Below are 13,785 nucleotides of genomic sequence, written 5' to 3'. Positions count from 1 at the left end.
ACCATGAACTGTTTGCGTTACTTGAAAACAACAACTGATCTGCATGGATATGAGGCAACACCAATTTTAGTATTCTTATGGAATTTACACCATTTTTCTCCATGTGAGATTTCCTGCAACTCGGTGCACCAAGCGGGGAATTCCGGCAGTCCTGCTTGACTGGAGCAAATATTTAATTGCTCTGCCAGGTACCACCTAGTGACAGCTGCGGGGGAAAACAATTGAATTGCTCCCTAAAACTTCTTCACACTTGGGTTGGCTGAAACTGAACAGATACATATCTAACAAATACGTAATGTCATATGGGTGCTTTTAATCCAGGATTAAATCCTATCAATATAGTTTTGTTTGAAATCATTCATTTCTATAAGAACATAGAGGCGAGGTCACGTGCTTTAATTGCTCCAGCAGTACTTAAATCACTGACAAGTGTCCAAAGCACTCAGTACTAACATGCCCTAATTGCATTCTGTGCTGAAAAACATACTTGACCTCCTAATGTCCATCTGACCGCGTGCATTCCTGTTTCAAGCATGGAGTCTACAGCAAGATGGTTTTTAACATATTTTGCCGTTTCTCAGTGAAACATGTGGGTTAGTGGTGTCAGTACATCATTTCTGTTTTATTTCAGTAACGGTCTTGTCCAAGCTCACTTTATGCTATTATATACAGCAGAAGAGCGCCACCTAGTTGCCAGTTCCTTATGAAGGTTCTCTAATGCTTACTTTCCATATACCGGACACACTGTTAACGAGAAACCTTTTAATTGCAATCTCCACATGTGCTGAATGTTTTAATTGAAGAACGCAGTTCAAACAACTTTCACGGTTTATATTTCTTTTTTGGCTATATAAATTTAGTATTATTATTTTTCTTATACAATAGCTCCAGTTTATTCATTTGTTCTTTGCTTTATATGGGATGAAGCTTACAAATCGTTTTTTGTTTTTTTTAGTACACATATGGATTTCTACACAACACTGCAGTCATGTATTTAACAATAGAGAATGGGGTATGGTTTGTGCTTTCTGCTCTTTATATTCTAGATTCCATCTTGTTTATACAGTCGCCCCCCCCCCCCCTTCCTTTGGGAATACATGTTTAACCATTGCTTTTCATTTCTCAGCATTGTAGATTACAAGCCGCTGCTGTGTGTGTTTTTGCTGTGCTTTTTATAGTGATGCTGTACTAAGTGATGGAGCAGAGCCAGTTACTACCACATGCAAGGGACGTTCTCCAAAATGCAAAGGTTTCTGGGAAAATGGGTCATCAATGTCCAGGTCAAACACTATTGGTCAACATGCTCTAGGTCGGCAATGAATGTTGACACAAGTTAAAGTGTACATGGTCGACACTCAAAGGGTCAACATGAGTTTTTCATGTCTATATTGACATATGTCAAGATGGACAACCTATAAGTGAACCGCATCCCTTCGCATGGCTCGCTGCGCTCACCATACTTCGGGCGCGGTGCCTTGCGGCACACTATTGTATTCTCCCTCTATGCCTACTTGGATAGTAAAGTATGAACCAAGTCAGTCTAAACGAAAAAAAAAAAAACCCTGAAAAACTTGTAGACCTTTTGAGTGGCGACCATGTACATTAAGCTTCTGTCATTGTCAACCTTGAGTATGTTGTCCATTCTTAGGTGATGACCTAGTCACTGTGGACCAATGGTGGTTGACCTAGACATTGTGGACCCAGGGACTGGATACCATACAAAGATATAACTGGAAACGTCTGGGCCCCGTTGCATAATTATGGTGGGAGCCTCTTCTTTACATGTAGTGTCTGTCTGCCCCTTCTTCCCCAGTCGGTATCCATCAGGGCAGAGCATTATTTGCATTAGCAGACATTCTACACATATAAGTCTGATATTTAAATACTAGTAAAGGTACCCGGCCCATGCCAGGGCACCTCATCCTGCACCCATCCCGTTCTGCTTCCTGCTTGGTGGCTCCACCCGGTTGGGTGCCGGACAGGGTCCCGGCAGTCGGGATCCCGACAGTCATTTACCCGACGTCGGAATCTTGACTGTAAAAACACAGACAGCCAGGTGCCCAACGGCCACCAGCTATTCTCCCTTGTGGGGGTCCACCGTGCCTGCAGCGTGGCGAGTGCAGCGATACCGCAAGGGGCTTTGTTGCACTCACCATGCTGTCTGAGTCGGGCCAGTCGCGATCCCGATGTTGGGCTAATGACTGTCGGGATCCTGACTATCGGACCCCTATACCACACCCGTCCTGTTAGGACGCATGGCCTATCTCCCACTGTGCACTCATGTTGGAAACAGAGCCGACTGTAGCAATCAGTTATTTTATAGATCATTTTTCATTTCAATGCACCTTTTGTTCTTAGACAATGCTATAGGCTGCTTAGCAGTCAACTAGGGATGCAGTCAATTTGCCGGCGGTCGGGATCCCGACACTGAAATCCCGACCGCCGAAATCCCGAAACTTTCTCCCTCCGTGGGTGTCCACGACACCCATAGAGGGAGAATAAAATAGTTCGCCGAGCGTAGCGAGGCACCGGGCCCGCTGCGTGGCGAGCGCAGCGAGCCCGCAAGGGGGGCGCTCCACGTCCCCCCCATGTCGGGATTTCGGCGGTCGGGATTCCAGTGTCAGGATTCCGACCGCCGGCATTACATATCGGATCCGTCAACTACTGTGGCAAAAATATATATATATATTTTGTCTTGTAATGCAGAAGCATAAAAAAATCCTTTTAATTTGGATATCAAATACCTCCCCACTCTCCAGCAGCAGTCTGATAAACAAGCAATGTCTCCTAAGTGAATGAATTACATTGGCAGTGGAACATTACAAGTACCCTGGTCTCTTGGAAAAGCTGAGCTTGCTAGACAAAGCAGTCCTGTTTAATCAATAGGAGACCATTGTTTTACGTCTCTATGATAGGGCTGTATGCTGAGTATCAAAAGGCAGGTGGCACAGCAGCTGTAAATGGATATGGTAAAAATATACGTGCCCGGCATATTTTCCTTCTATTACGATTTATCATGCATTGCATAAAAATGCATTTACTCTCTTCACTTATTCCTTTCTAGAGTTTTCATTTAATATTTAACTCACAATGAAACTATTTAGCTCACCCTATGCTGTTCCTTTTATGATAACAACAGGATTGGTCTTTGTATTTCAGCAAAAAAACCTCTACCTAATGCTGTTTACAGTACATTAGTGTGTTAGCTGACAGGAATAAGCACATGACTGGAACGGATGACCCAGGGGTTATTTGAGGTTCTTCAAGAGCCAGTGCATACTGTTGTAGAGTGATTTTAATTAGCATACAGCCTACAGTCAGGAATTAATATATTTTAAGGCGACAATCTTGAAATATGAGGCGCTACTGTAAGTCAAAATGGTAATAGATTGTAAGCTTGCAGCAGGGCCCTCTAACCTCCAAGTCTGTTACCCAGTTTGTTTTATCACTGTATACTATTGTAAAGCGCAACGGAATCTGCTGCGCTATATAAGAAACTGCAAATAAATAATAAATTATGGGACTCCTTTATATGAATGGACACATTGGTGCTCATGCAGAGATGAAAATAAATTGGCTAGATGTTGCCAAAATAATAAGGTGAAGGTTCCTTGGGCACTAAAATACTGTACTTGCTGGTCAGAGATACAGCAATATTCAATGCGGAGGGTGAGCTGTGGCAGCGAGCAGTGCTGCCTGCTCGCTGTCACAGCTCGTAGGGTCAGTATTCAACTGACCCCCTGCATATGCCGTTTCCCCCTCGCTAGCTTTTTGGAGCGAGGGGGAAACAGTGTATGCGGCCGCTAACACAGCGAGACTCGCAGCTAAATGCATTGGGCTCCCTGCATTAGCCGCGAGCTTCGCTGTTTGGGCAAATCCTCGCCGTCATCTGACGGGGAGGATTCTCCCAGAAGGGTGAGCAGCTGGCGCGGGGGTTAAACGGCGAGGATCGCTTGTTTTCGGTGATCCCTGGCGTTTAACCCCCTCGCCAGAGGCATTGAATACACCCCATAGTATTACACTTAGCACTAAGGGATATTCCCCATTCATATATACAATCTTGTTCCTTTAGTGAGGATAGGGATATAGGAATACCCCATGTAAGGGACATTAGGTAGTTTTGGTGCACGCAGACTCCTGCTCTGCACTTATGTACGGTTCAGAAGTAGCTGGTGCTGTCAAAACTTTATTTATTCTTCATCTATTTACAGGTTCTTATACAGCGCAGCCTATTCTGTTGTGATTTACAATTGTAAACAGTGATCAAACAAACTGGTTAGTAACAAACCGACATAGAGGTAGGAGGGCCCTGCTCGCAATCTTTCTATGTTCAGATTCAGGGCAGGCACAGTTTGCCCATCTGACAACACCCTGCTAACGCGCAGTTCTGCTGCTTCTGTGTAGATGCATTTCCCATTTTTGGAATGTGCACAAAAAGTAAGGTTTGTAAGCCGTTGCGTGTATAAAGGACAGCTGCAACCAAACCTAACTTATTTATTAATTGCTGAGTTTTCTGACTATAGATAACCAGTACCATAATGAACTGAGCCATTTTACCATTTTCAAAACGTAGCTTTAAAATAAAAATAAAAAATGAGCTAAATGGACCGCAATCAAATTGTAAATACAAAATCCATCCGGAGCTGAATCTGTGGTCTCTTATATTTAAATAGATGTAACGTGAAATATGACACGGTTGTTTTGTTACTGTTAGAGCACATTCTGAAAACTCACATAATGCGGTATGTCTCTGGAAGAGAAGGGGGGAGGGTGTCACTGTTTTACAGTATGCAATTTGAAGGCCTTGGAAACCTCGACTGACCAAATCACAGCAACAACCCGTGCACTCTGTTGTGTTCCACTCTTTATGCGGAAATTGGATCTCAAAAACTTTTGATGACCTCTCTGGAATACTGCAGGGTCAGTTGGTCTGATCATATAAGCCATCTGGTAACCTTATCTGTGAGAGGGAGGGCTGAGCGGATCTTGTGTACACAGTTGGGAATATTTGTAATACTCGCTGGCACTGCTGAAAGATGCTGGGGGTCACCTCCAGCTCACATGTGTATTTTGTAAATCATGGATTAAGGATGTTTTTTTTTTTTTTTTTTTTTTTTTTTTTGATTGGTATTAATGGAGAAGCCCCCACACCACCCCTACAAATCATTACGGTTTATTGTTTTATTCCTATATATGGAAGTGATATATCAGGTAGGTGGCTGCCTGTACACTGATTCTTCTAAAGGAAAAACTCCTTTCTAAATTTCTTTTCCTAAATCTAGTTTATTGTCAAGTTAACCCTTTCAGGTCCAGAGTCTAGTCAGGCTGTTAAAGCCCTAGCGTTAGTAGCAGATCCTATGGTGAGCCACTTTAAAAAAAAAAGAACAGTAACATCATTCAATGTAGACCATTTTTGATTTAAAGGGGTTAAAGATGGGTTAAAGATTTATTATTTCAGAGCAGTATATTGGAAACAAACCCCTGGAGTTCTGTGTTTCTTTAAAAAAAAACAAAAAAAAAACACGGAGATAAATAACCATAGTAGGTAAAAGACGACAAGGTATAAAACAAGTTGAAAGGCGTATATTAGGACATAAAGTGTACCCTCAATCGGGGGTGAGTGTCCAGACGGATGGAAGAGGTAAAACAGGGAGTTCCGGACTGCTCCCTATTAATTGACACTCATGGGCTTGGTAGATGAATATGTCCAAGATGAGGATCAGCTGTCGTGTCCACAGCATGCCAGAGAATTGGTCCAACGAGCTTCAAACTCTAGGGCCCTTTTTAAGCATGTTTGCATGCTGGCAAGTGATCCTCTTATAAAGGGAGTCTCGGTCAGGTGACCCTGCTACTTCTGGTTTCGACCATTCGATATTTGGAGGCTCCCAGTTACTACTTACAGTCTCTGTGGACTGTTAGTGTGGATAGTTCCAATGCTCTTCTGTGAAGTTGGTTGTCCCATTATTTAATAGATTTACTTATAATTTGTTTATATAATACATATTTTACAGCGCGTCACAGAATATTTAGTCATTTGGGAGAAAACTGGTAGTGCATTAAGGTACCTATGCAAGAAAGGAGGTAACATTCAAACTTTACATAGGGCCTTGATAGGAATCAAACCCAAGACATCAGTGCTATGAGGCAGCAAGCTAACGTTTTGGAGTATGGTTAAGTTCCACGTAACATATATTAGTGTCATGTAGTAGTCATTGGTTATAAAATCTTTGTTAAGGGGTGTACACTCACGGTGCGATTCTTCTAAGGCATTTTGACTACGTTGTCACTCACTATCGCCCATCCTCCAGCCCGTGTGTACTGCCTTCACCCTCAGTCTTTTCCATCTCATGAGGAAAGAATGCAAGTAGTGCTTTTCCATTCAGTGCAGTGGGCAGGAAGTGTTACTGGACAGGGCGTGTAAAGGAGCACAGAGTCCGATATTGTACTGGTATAACCCATGAGGGTTGACTGTTGTATAATTTAGAATAAAGAAGTGGCAGAAGCGATATAATATACACACACATCTAATAGCGTTTATGGAGGAGTTTCTAGAGAATTGGTCACAGTTTAATATTGGTAACCTAAGGAACAACTTGGACTGGGACAGATAGGGCATGCTGGGAGTTGTAATACATCTATTGATTGGTGCCCTTGCATGGGGGAAGCTCATTGCTGTTTGAGATTCAGAAAACCTACCTTATATAATACATTATACCCTAATAAAAAGAAAAATATTGCGAATGAATTAATGGCAAAACAAATGGGAAGATGGACTGTTCTGCCCCATGGGCTCTGTTATTACTGTATTACAGTTCCCAGAAACACTTGTGTGGTTGGGATTGGATTACTCAGCTGTGGAGGTAGAGGAATTGCTGTTAGTCGCACATATGTGCTGAACATGTGACTGGCGTTATGCCAAATATTACGTAGTATTGGCAAATATTACTCTAGTAGCTGTGTAACGTTACTGCCGTGTTGCTTCATATTGCCATTATGCTAATGGTTTGGGACTGTATTACTTATTGTACAGGAGGTGCTCCGGTCTCTGAGGCCCTCATCCCTGGGGCTTCGCTCACTGCCACTGAACTGAATCCCCACCTTTGTTTCTACAGATTAATAAAGTAACTGTTGTTGTCTATGTAAAATAGAGAGTGAAGGTGCCCGCATATGGTGCGGCGTGTGTTTTCGACCACACCTCATTGCATCTAGTTCAAATTGAATGCTATATGCTAAAACAGCATGAAGTCACATACTTTGCGAAGCTGGTGAGGATTGTTTTCCACCCAGTAATGAAGATTCTGCTTGTTGTTATAGCCAGATAAATGACCATGAGCTTCAGCAAGAAACCGCAGTGATAATGCTGGAAATTACCCGCCCTGGTAATGCGAAACTTCATAAATCTGCTGCAAATGTTTGTCGCTAATGAAGGCCACCATCTGGACGATATCATGTTCAAAAGCAATTGAAATAAATCCGTATTCTGTGCACTTTTACACCGTGTGCATTTGCCATGCCTTTTATTTTGTGAACCTGTAAAAGCTGGGAGGTCTTATTGACTTGCTATTTATTACCAAACCATTGCATTAATGGTAGGGAACAGATTGTAAGCTCCACTGGGGCAGGGACGGATGTGAATGTTCAAATATTCTCTGTAAAGTGCTGCAGAATATGTGTGCGCTATATAAGACACTGTTAATAAATAAATAATGTCTGCTTTTCGGGACACTAGGATACCATGAATATGAACGCTAGTTGCAACTAATAGCAAATACAAAATGCATACCATTGTATTACAGATAGTAACATCTCTGTATAATGTTTCTAGCTTCTTTTATTAAATATGTATGAGTCCCTCCCACTCTAAGATGTGTATAGGGATACTGTTCCTACCATACCCTCACAGTTCATACACTTACCTTGTGTTCTTCAGGACTAATATCCAAGTCAGGCAGAGCGCTCTCCAGTGACCTGCAGTTAGATGGAGAGCAGGTAGCTGGTCAGCCTGGACACCCACAGTACTGTCTGTTCCTGTGTCTGTCTCTGCAGGTGTACAGCTGGTGGGTGGGTTCCAATACTCATACCACTGTCACATTGCACCTTCGCCCCAGTTGCTCAGATGCTGCCCGGCATTAGACTGCGCACACCTGAAGTCCCAGCAATTTTAAGGCCAAATCCCAGGATCTGTGATATTGTGACTGTCTGTACCTTGGAAGTATTTTCTGCACAGAGTGCCGCTAGATTCCAAGTAGCAGTGCCCTCTAGTAGCGGTAAGGAGAGGCGGGGAGCAGGAAGTAAGACAGCGTGATCGCCCAAAGTATGTGGCTGTGCTGCACTGTGTATACACTCCTCACAGCATGCTGGTTACGTCACTTGTGTGCTGCACTACTTGGAACGTGGCATCACAAGTTTATTATTGTTAAGATGGTCATGCTCGATCGGCAGATGCCTTGCCATCAATATTTTGGCCATGGTACACATTGTATGGGATACACAACACGCTGCCGATATACATATGTCTTACTCTATGCGGCATCACTATAGTGTAATCCTTGTTTGTATACAGTGTGTCTGGTCTCAGTGCTATATCCAGTAGACTACATAACAAGCTCACTGCTAAAAATAAATGCATTTTTCTTTCTTGGCTAATGTGATGTCTGCAGTCTGAATTCAGGGCTTGTGCAGGATTTCTATCCTGCTCCTATTTATTACTGCATTTGTGTACACTTGTGGAAGCTACACGGATACTGAGCTAGTATTTTCTTGTATTTATAGGATGAAGTAGACAGTCTAAATCCAGTTCTCAGGGACAACCCCCAGCTTCATGAGGACGTGAAAGCCTGGGTTAAAGAACACAAGGTTCAGGAGATTTTTATGCAAGGTAAGTGTGTGACCATATATTTGGGTTAGAGTAACAAGCTTGTACTCACTAGTGTATATGTGTATGTGTGTGAGACAGTGTGTCCTGTTGTCAGCGGTCCATAGTCGTCCTAGTGTTTTCTTTATTTTCGAATGCTTCCCTTTATTTCAGATGCCACATTCACATTAGGACACGTGCTGTGTAGTCCTGCTAGAGTATTGCTTTACTGTAACTTGAGCTATTGCAACTGCCCTACATCCATGCAATGTCTGTACCCACATATTCCTGCACGCTGCCCAAGTCTGCAACAATGTTTCACAATGTATGTCCTTATGGAACCGTAACAGTGCATGTTTTCAAGGTATCCTCAGTAATAACTAGCACCACCTATAATTCTATTTTGCTGATTACCGCATCTCTGCTCCATTTAGGTGCTCTAGAAAACATGCATTTTTGTGGGTTCAATAAGGTCTGAGTTAAAGAAACATTGGTCTGTATAGTACATTAGTATGAGGGAGCAGGTATATGTGTGCGTATGTATATAGCAGTAGCTGTAAGTATGTGTGTACATGTATGTAGAATATATACTCCCATATCTATATCACAAGCCACACAGAATTTCCTATAGTCACTGTGGACGCTGGGGAAGTATAGCTGCCTGGGTTTAGACGAGACGTATTTTGGTACCACCTTTGGGTTACTGACCCATCATTATAATGTAAGTGAAATGTAGACAAATGAATGAGTGTGACCCATCTGCAGTTACATTTGCTTAGCGGGAGATATTATTACATAACCGCAGCCCCTAGCATGGTTCTGTAACATTTGTCATACATAACCGTTCTAGATTTACACGGAGAGCTTTAGCATAATTCTGCCTAATGCCGTTCTTCCCTAGCTCCGTTTTATTTCTACATGTTTCTTTAGTAATATTGGGATATAATCGTGTGACTACTGTGTATTTTGCTTTGTCCAACATTTCAATTAGAACAGAAGAATCTTTCTGTATAACTGTACAGGCGGTTATGTACATCATGGATCTCTATTTTGAACTGTGCACTTTTTTTTTTCTACCTATAATGTAGCAAAAACTAACCTGTGCAGTACGATGTATTCAATGCTGATAGCCCAGTCGTGATATGCACTGTTTTTATATGTAGACTGTTATTTTTATTGTGTACCTTTCAAAGTACTACATTATTTTGTAGCCTATAGAGTATTTCTAGAAAAATAAAAATCCAAAATTGAAGACCGGTATACAATAATAAGCAGTTTGCAGTGGATGTCCTAAAATGGATAGCAGCCAATCACATTCTGTTTATTATTGTTTGGAGTGTAAAAGACAAATGATAGTTAAAACCTTATTGGTTTTCCTAAGGGCAACACCTCCACTTTTTGTGGAAGCTCTAGTAAATCTGCTCGTCTGACTGCCTGCTCCAAGTATCTAAGTATGTGGGATCCTTAGCATGATGTAATAGTTGGAAAAGGATCAAGGGACCTTCTCAGACATGGATTTCCGAGTATCGAGATGTCATTGTTCTTTTCATAGGTCCGTATTCCTTAAACGGCTACCGAGTGAGGGTCTACAGACAAGACTCTGCCACCCAGTGGTTCACTGGTATAATTACTCACCATGACCTTTTCACCCGCACTATGATTGTTATGAATGATCAGGTGAGTAGGACATTTTGGAGTTCTTTTCCCTCCAGTGGTCATATGAATTGATCATACATTATTGTGTCAGTGCAAGTTTTTGTTTTGTTGTTTATTATAAAAGACAGTCTCTGATTCAGTTTCTGCACACATAATGCAGTGCAATTGGATAATACATTGGCATTGGATGGCTTGGTAGCCAGGAAGTGCTGGTGGTTGAAGGATTGTGGTATTGATGAGTTTACCAATAATTTGTTTGTACGGAAGTTTTTTTTTTATTTTTTAAAGCTGAACATGATTAATACCAATGACTAGTTAGATTTAGCCATGCTTATAAATTATAGACACATTTTAATAAAACAATGTTCTACACTTGGATTTTTATGGTCTGTTGTCCCCTTTAATGTCCATATTAGTTTAACCCAATCAGATGAGTGCCACAGGCAGCCATTATTTGTTATTACACCCTGCTGAGGTGGTGAGCAGAGATGTACAAAAAGACCGGCTTTTGGGTGCATTTTGGCTAATCACCAAATAAAAGTTGAAATGGGTTTAACAATTTCATACATCTGAACCTGGTCCATTTGGTCTTTACATGTGCAAAAAGTAATGGGCTCCAAGCTATCCTCGCCTGCTGGCACAATCCATTGACTATCACGCCCGTAGAATCCTATTTATAGAATTTTAGTGTGCTGGTACTAAAGATAGCAGCACTTTTGTTTTAGCATGTAGCTGGACTGTTTTGCACCAGACAATTCTTGAATATTCCGTCCCTAGTTTAGTGAAGTATTTCAGTTCATATAAGCACATGCACAGAACATGGAATACATTTGTCGTCGGGAATCCTTTTGTAAATAGAGGGCATCCGGTTCTTCTTTTGTCTATAAAATGCACTTGCAGAGTATCCTCCATGTTGTTTGCACATTGGGGCAGATGTGTTCAGCCTGGTGAAGTGATAAAGTAATGCTAGAGTGAAAGGTGATACCACACCAGCTCCTAACTGTCATTTTTTTCAAACAGCTGATTGGCTGGAGTTATCACCTTCCAATGTATCACTTTACCAGGCTTAATATACTGTACCTGCCCCATTGTTCCCTAGCTGAGACGGTCCGTCAGATTTTTGTAAATGCTTTATCATTTTTACATTCCAGAAATTCTAAACCATTACCATTTTTTTAAACCAGGTTCTAGAGCCACAGAATGTTGACCCTTCTATGGTTCAGATGACCTTTCTAGATGACGTTGTTTACTCTTTGTTGAAAGGTGAAAATATTGGAATCACATCTCGCCGCAGGTCGCGCTCCAACCAAAATAGCAACACAATACATGTACGTATTTATGATCACTTACTTTCTTCGTGACTAAATTTAAACCTTGAATTATATTTCCGGACAGCAGTACATTTTGGCCTAAGTTTCAATAGTATCCTTTGCAGGGTCATTATACACGTGCGCAAGCAAATAGCCCAAGGCCAGCGATGAACTCCCAGAGCTCCACAAAACAGAGTCAGCACCGAAATGCCCGCTTAAACAAGAGGAAAGGGTCGGACAGCAGCATGCCCGATGAAGATAGGATTAAAGAAGAAAGATATGATGGTACTGGTAGAGGAGGTATGTGTGTGTGAACATTAACCTTGTACACTTGGCACTTGTGGGTCTGTTTTATAATTGCTCATTACTGGCTTATTTCTTTCCTTCATTCCCCACCACACACTAATACCCCTTTCACACCAGCCTAAATTCCCAGGTTGAGTCCAGGAACAACCCGGTACTACCGCTGGTGTGAAAGGTACCCGGGACAAATTACCGGGCTAATTTGGCGGCAATCCAACCCTGCTAGGTAGCAGGGTTGTTCCCGGGTTCAACCCGGGGACCTGGCTGGTGTGAATGGGGTAGGGTATACTTACCCATGTTGCCGGTCCTCAGTGTTCTGTCCGGCCAGGAATCCACGCAGGCGGCGGGCGCAAATGTCGGGACAGGCGGTGGATGATGATGACGCAGCTCTCCGGCGGCAGTGAGGGCGCCGGAGAGCTGCATCATCTTCATCTGCCGCCTGTCCCGTCATTTGTTCCGCCGCCTGTGTGGATCCCCGGCCTGCGCAGAGGACCAGCAACCGGGGTGAGTATTCTTACCACCTCCTGCCCACCTCCGACGCCATCCCGCCGACAGCCCGACGCCATCCCGCTGACTGCCCGCCTCCTTCCCGCCCCCTTCACACACCAGAAAATGCAGGGACTTTTCTGGTGTGAAAGGGTCCCAACCCGGGAATGTCCCTGCTTGTCCCGGGAATGTAATTCCCGGGTTTGTCCCTGCATTTATGGTGTGAAAGGGGTATTACAAAATGTGCCCTGCGATCAGGGCTGAATTAGGCCCAATATCTCTCTAACCTAGATTAGCTATTAAAGTGTGCTTTGCCAAAAGCAAGAAGTTCAGATAAGCAAGCTGTTCCCCCTCCGGTCATATGATTTAGTAGAATGTATTCCAGGATGCATTGTATTGTAGACCATGAAAGCGAAGCATACACAGAAATGATCATCGCTTATCTAAGTCAGAGTATAGGTCCCTTGTTGCTGAATAGAGTTTTTATAGTTTTTGTATATATACTAGTAACGTAGCTTGTACTTCTGTATTATAGGTTAACTACTTAACAAATGATAACATTATCTCCCAGTGGTATGCGCTCCGTAATGCCATTCACATGTCATTCTGGGGTGTGATTCTGCAATCGATGTTGGCGGAGGGTCGGTAAAGTCACAAGAAATTGTTCCGCACATGTGCACAAATGATATAGGCAGCACAGACTGTGTAATGGTTAGCATTACTGCCTCACAGCAATGAGGTCATGGGTTTGATTCCCACCATGGCCCTAACTGTGTGGGGTTTGTATATTCTCCCCATGCTTGCGTTGGTTTCCTCCCACAGTCCAAAAATATACTAGTCGGTTAATTTGCCGCCCCCAACAAAAATTAACCCTACAATGAATGTTTGTGCATGTACATGTGGTAGGGAATATAGATTGTAAGCTCCACTGGGGTAGCTACTGACTGTAATGTTTAACTTTTCTCTTAAGGCACTGCAGAATATGTTTGCGTTATATAAATAACTGTTGATGATGATTATTAAAAGCAAGGAGATGTGCCAAATAAAACTTATCTGAACGACTTGTGGGTTGGTGTAATGGAGTTCCCCTTTTTGATATGGTACTTTAGGATTTGTCTCGGCAGTTTTAGTTTTGTTTCATTTACATTTTAAATTAATGAGCCTCAATTGTCCAGC

General features: G+C 42.5%; 1 protein-coding gene across 4 annotated transcripts in view; it reads left to right on the top strand.

The window, feature by feature from the left end:
- Positions 1-13,785, top strand: part of JMJD1C (jumonji domain containing 1C) — a 228,243-nt gene that overhangs the window by 171,446 nt on the left and 43,012 nt on the right. For 2 of the 4 annotated variants that reach the window (XM_083149157.1, XM_083149155.1), the window contains 4 exons: positions 8,773-8,878; positions 10,407-10,531; positions 11,695-11,838; positions 11,934-12,120. In XM_083149157.1, coding sequence (XP_083005283.1) covers positions 8,773-8,878; positions 10,407-10,531; positions 11,695-11,838; positions 11,934-12,120 — 562 coding nt within the window. The remainder of the gene's footprint in view (positions 1-8,772; positions 8,879-10,406; positions 10,532-11,694; positions 11,839-11,933; positions 12,121-13,785) is intronic. The other 2 variants (XM_083149158.1, XM_083149156.1) reach the window with 1 other exon arrangement.

The sequence above is a fragment of the Crinia signifera genome, chromosome 6, assembly GCF_055691185.1.
Source record: "Crinia signifera chromosome 6, ASM5569118v1, whole genome shotgun sequence".
NCBI lineage: Eukaryota > Metazoa > Chordata > Amphibia > Anura > Myobatrachidae > Crinia > Crinia signifera.
This window is presented reverse-complemented; position numbering and strand designations above follow the sequence as displayed.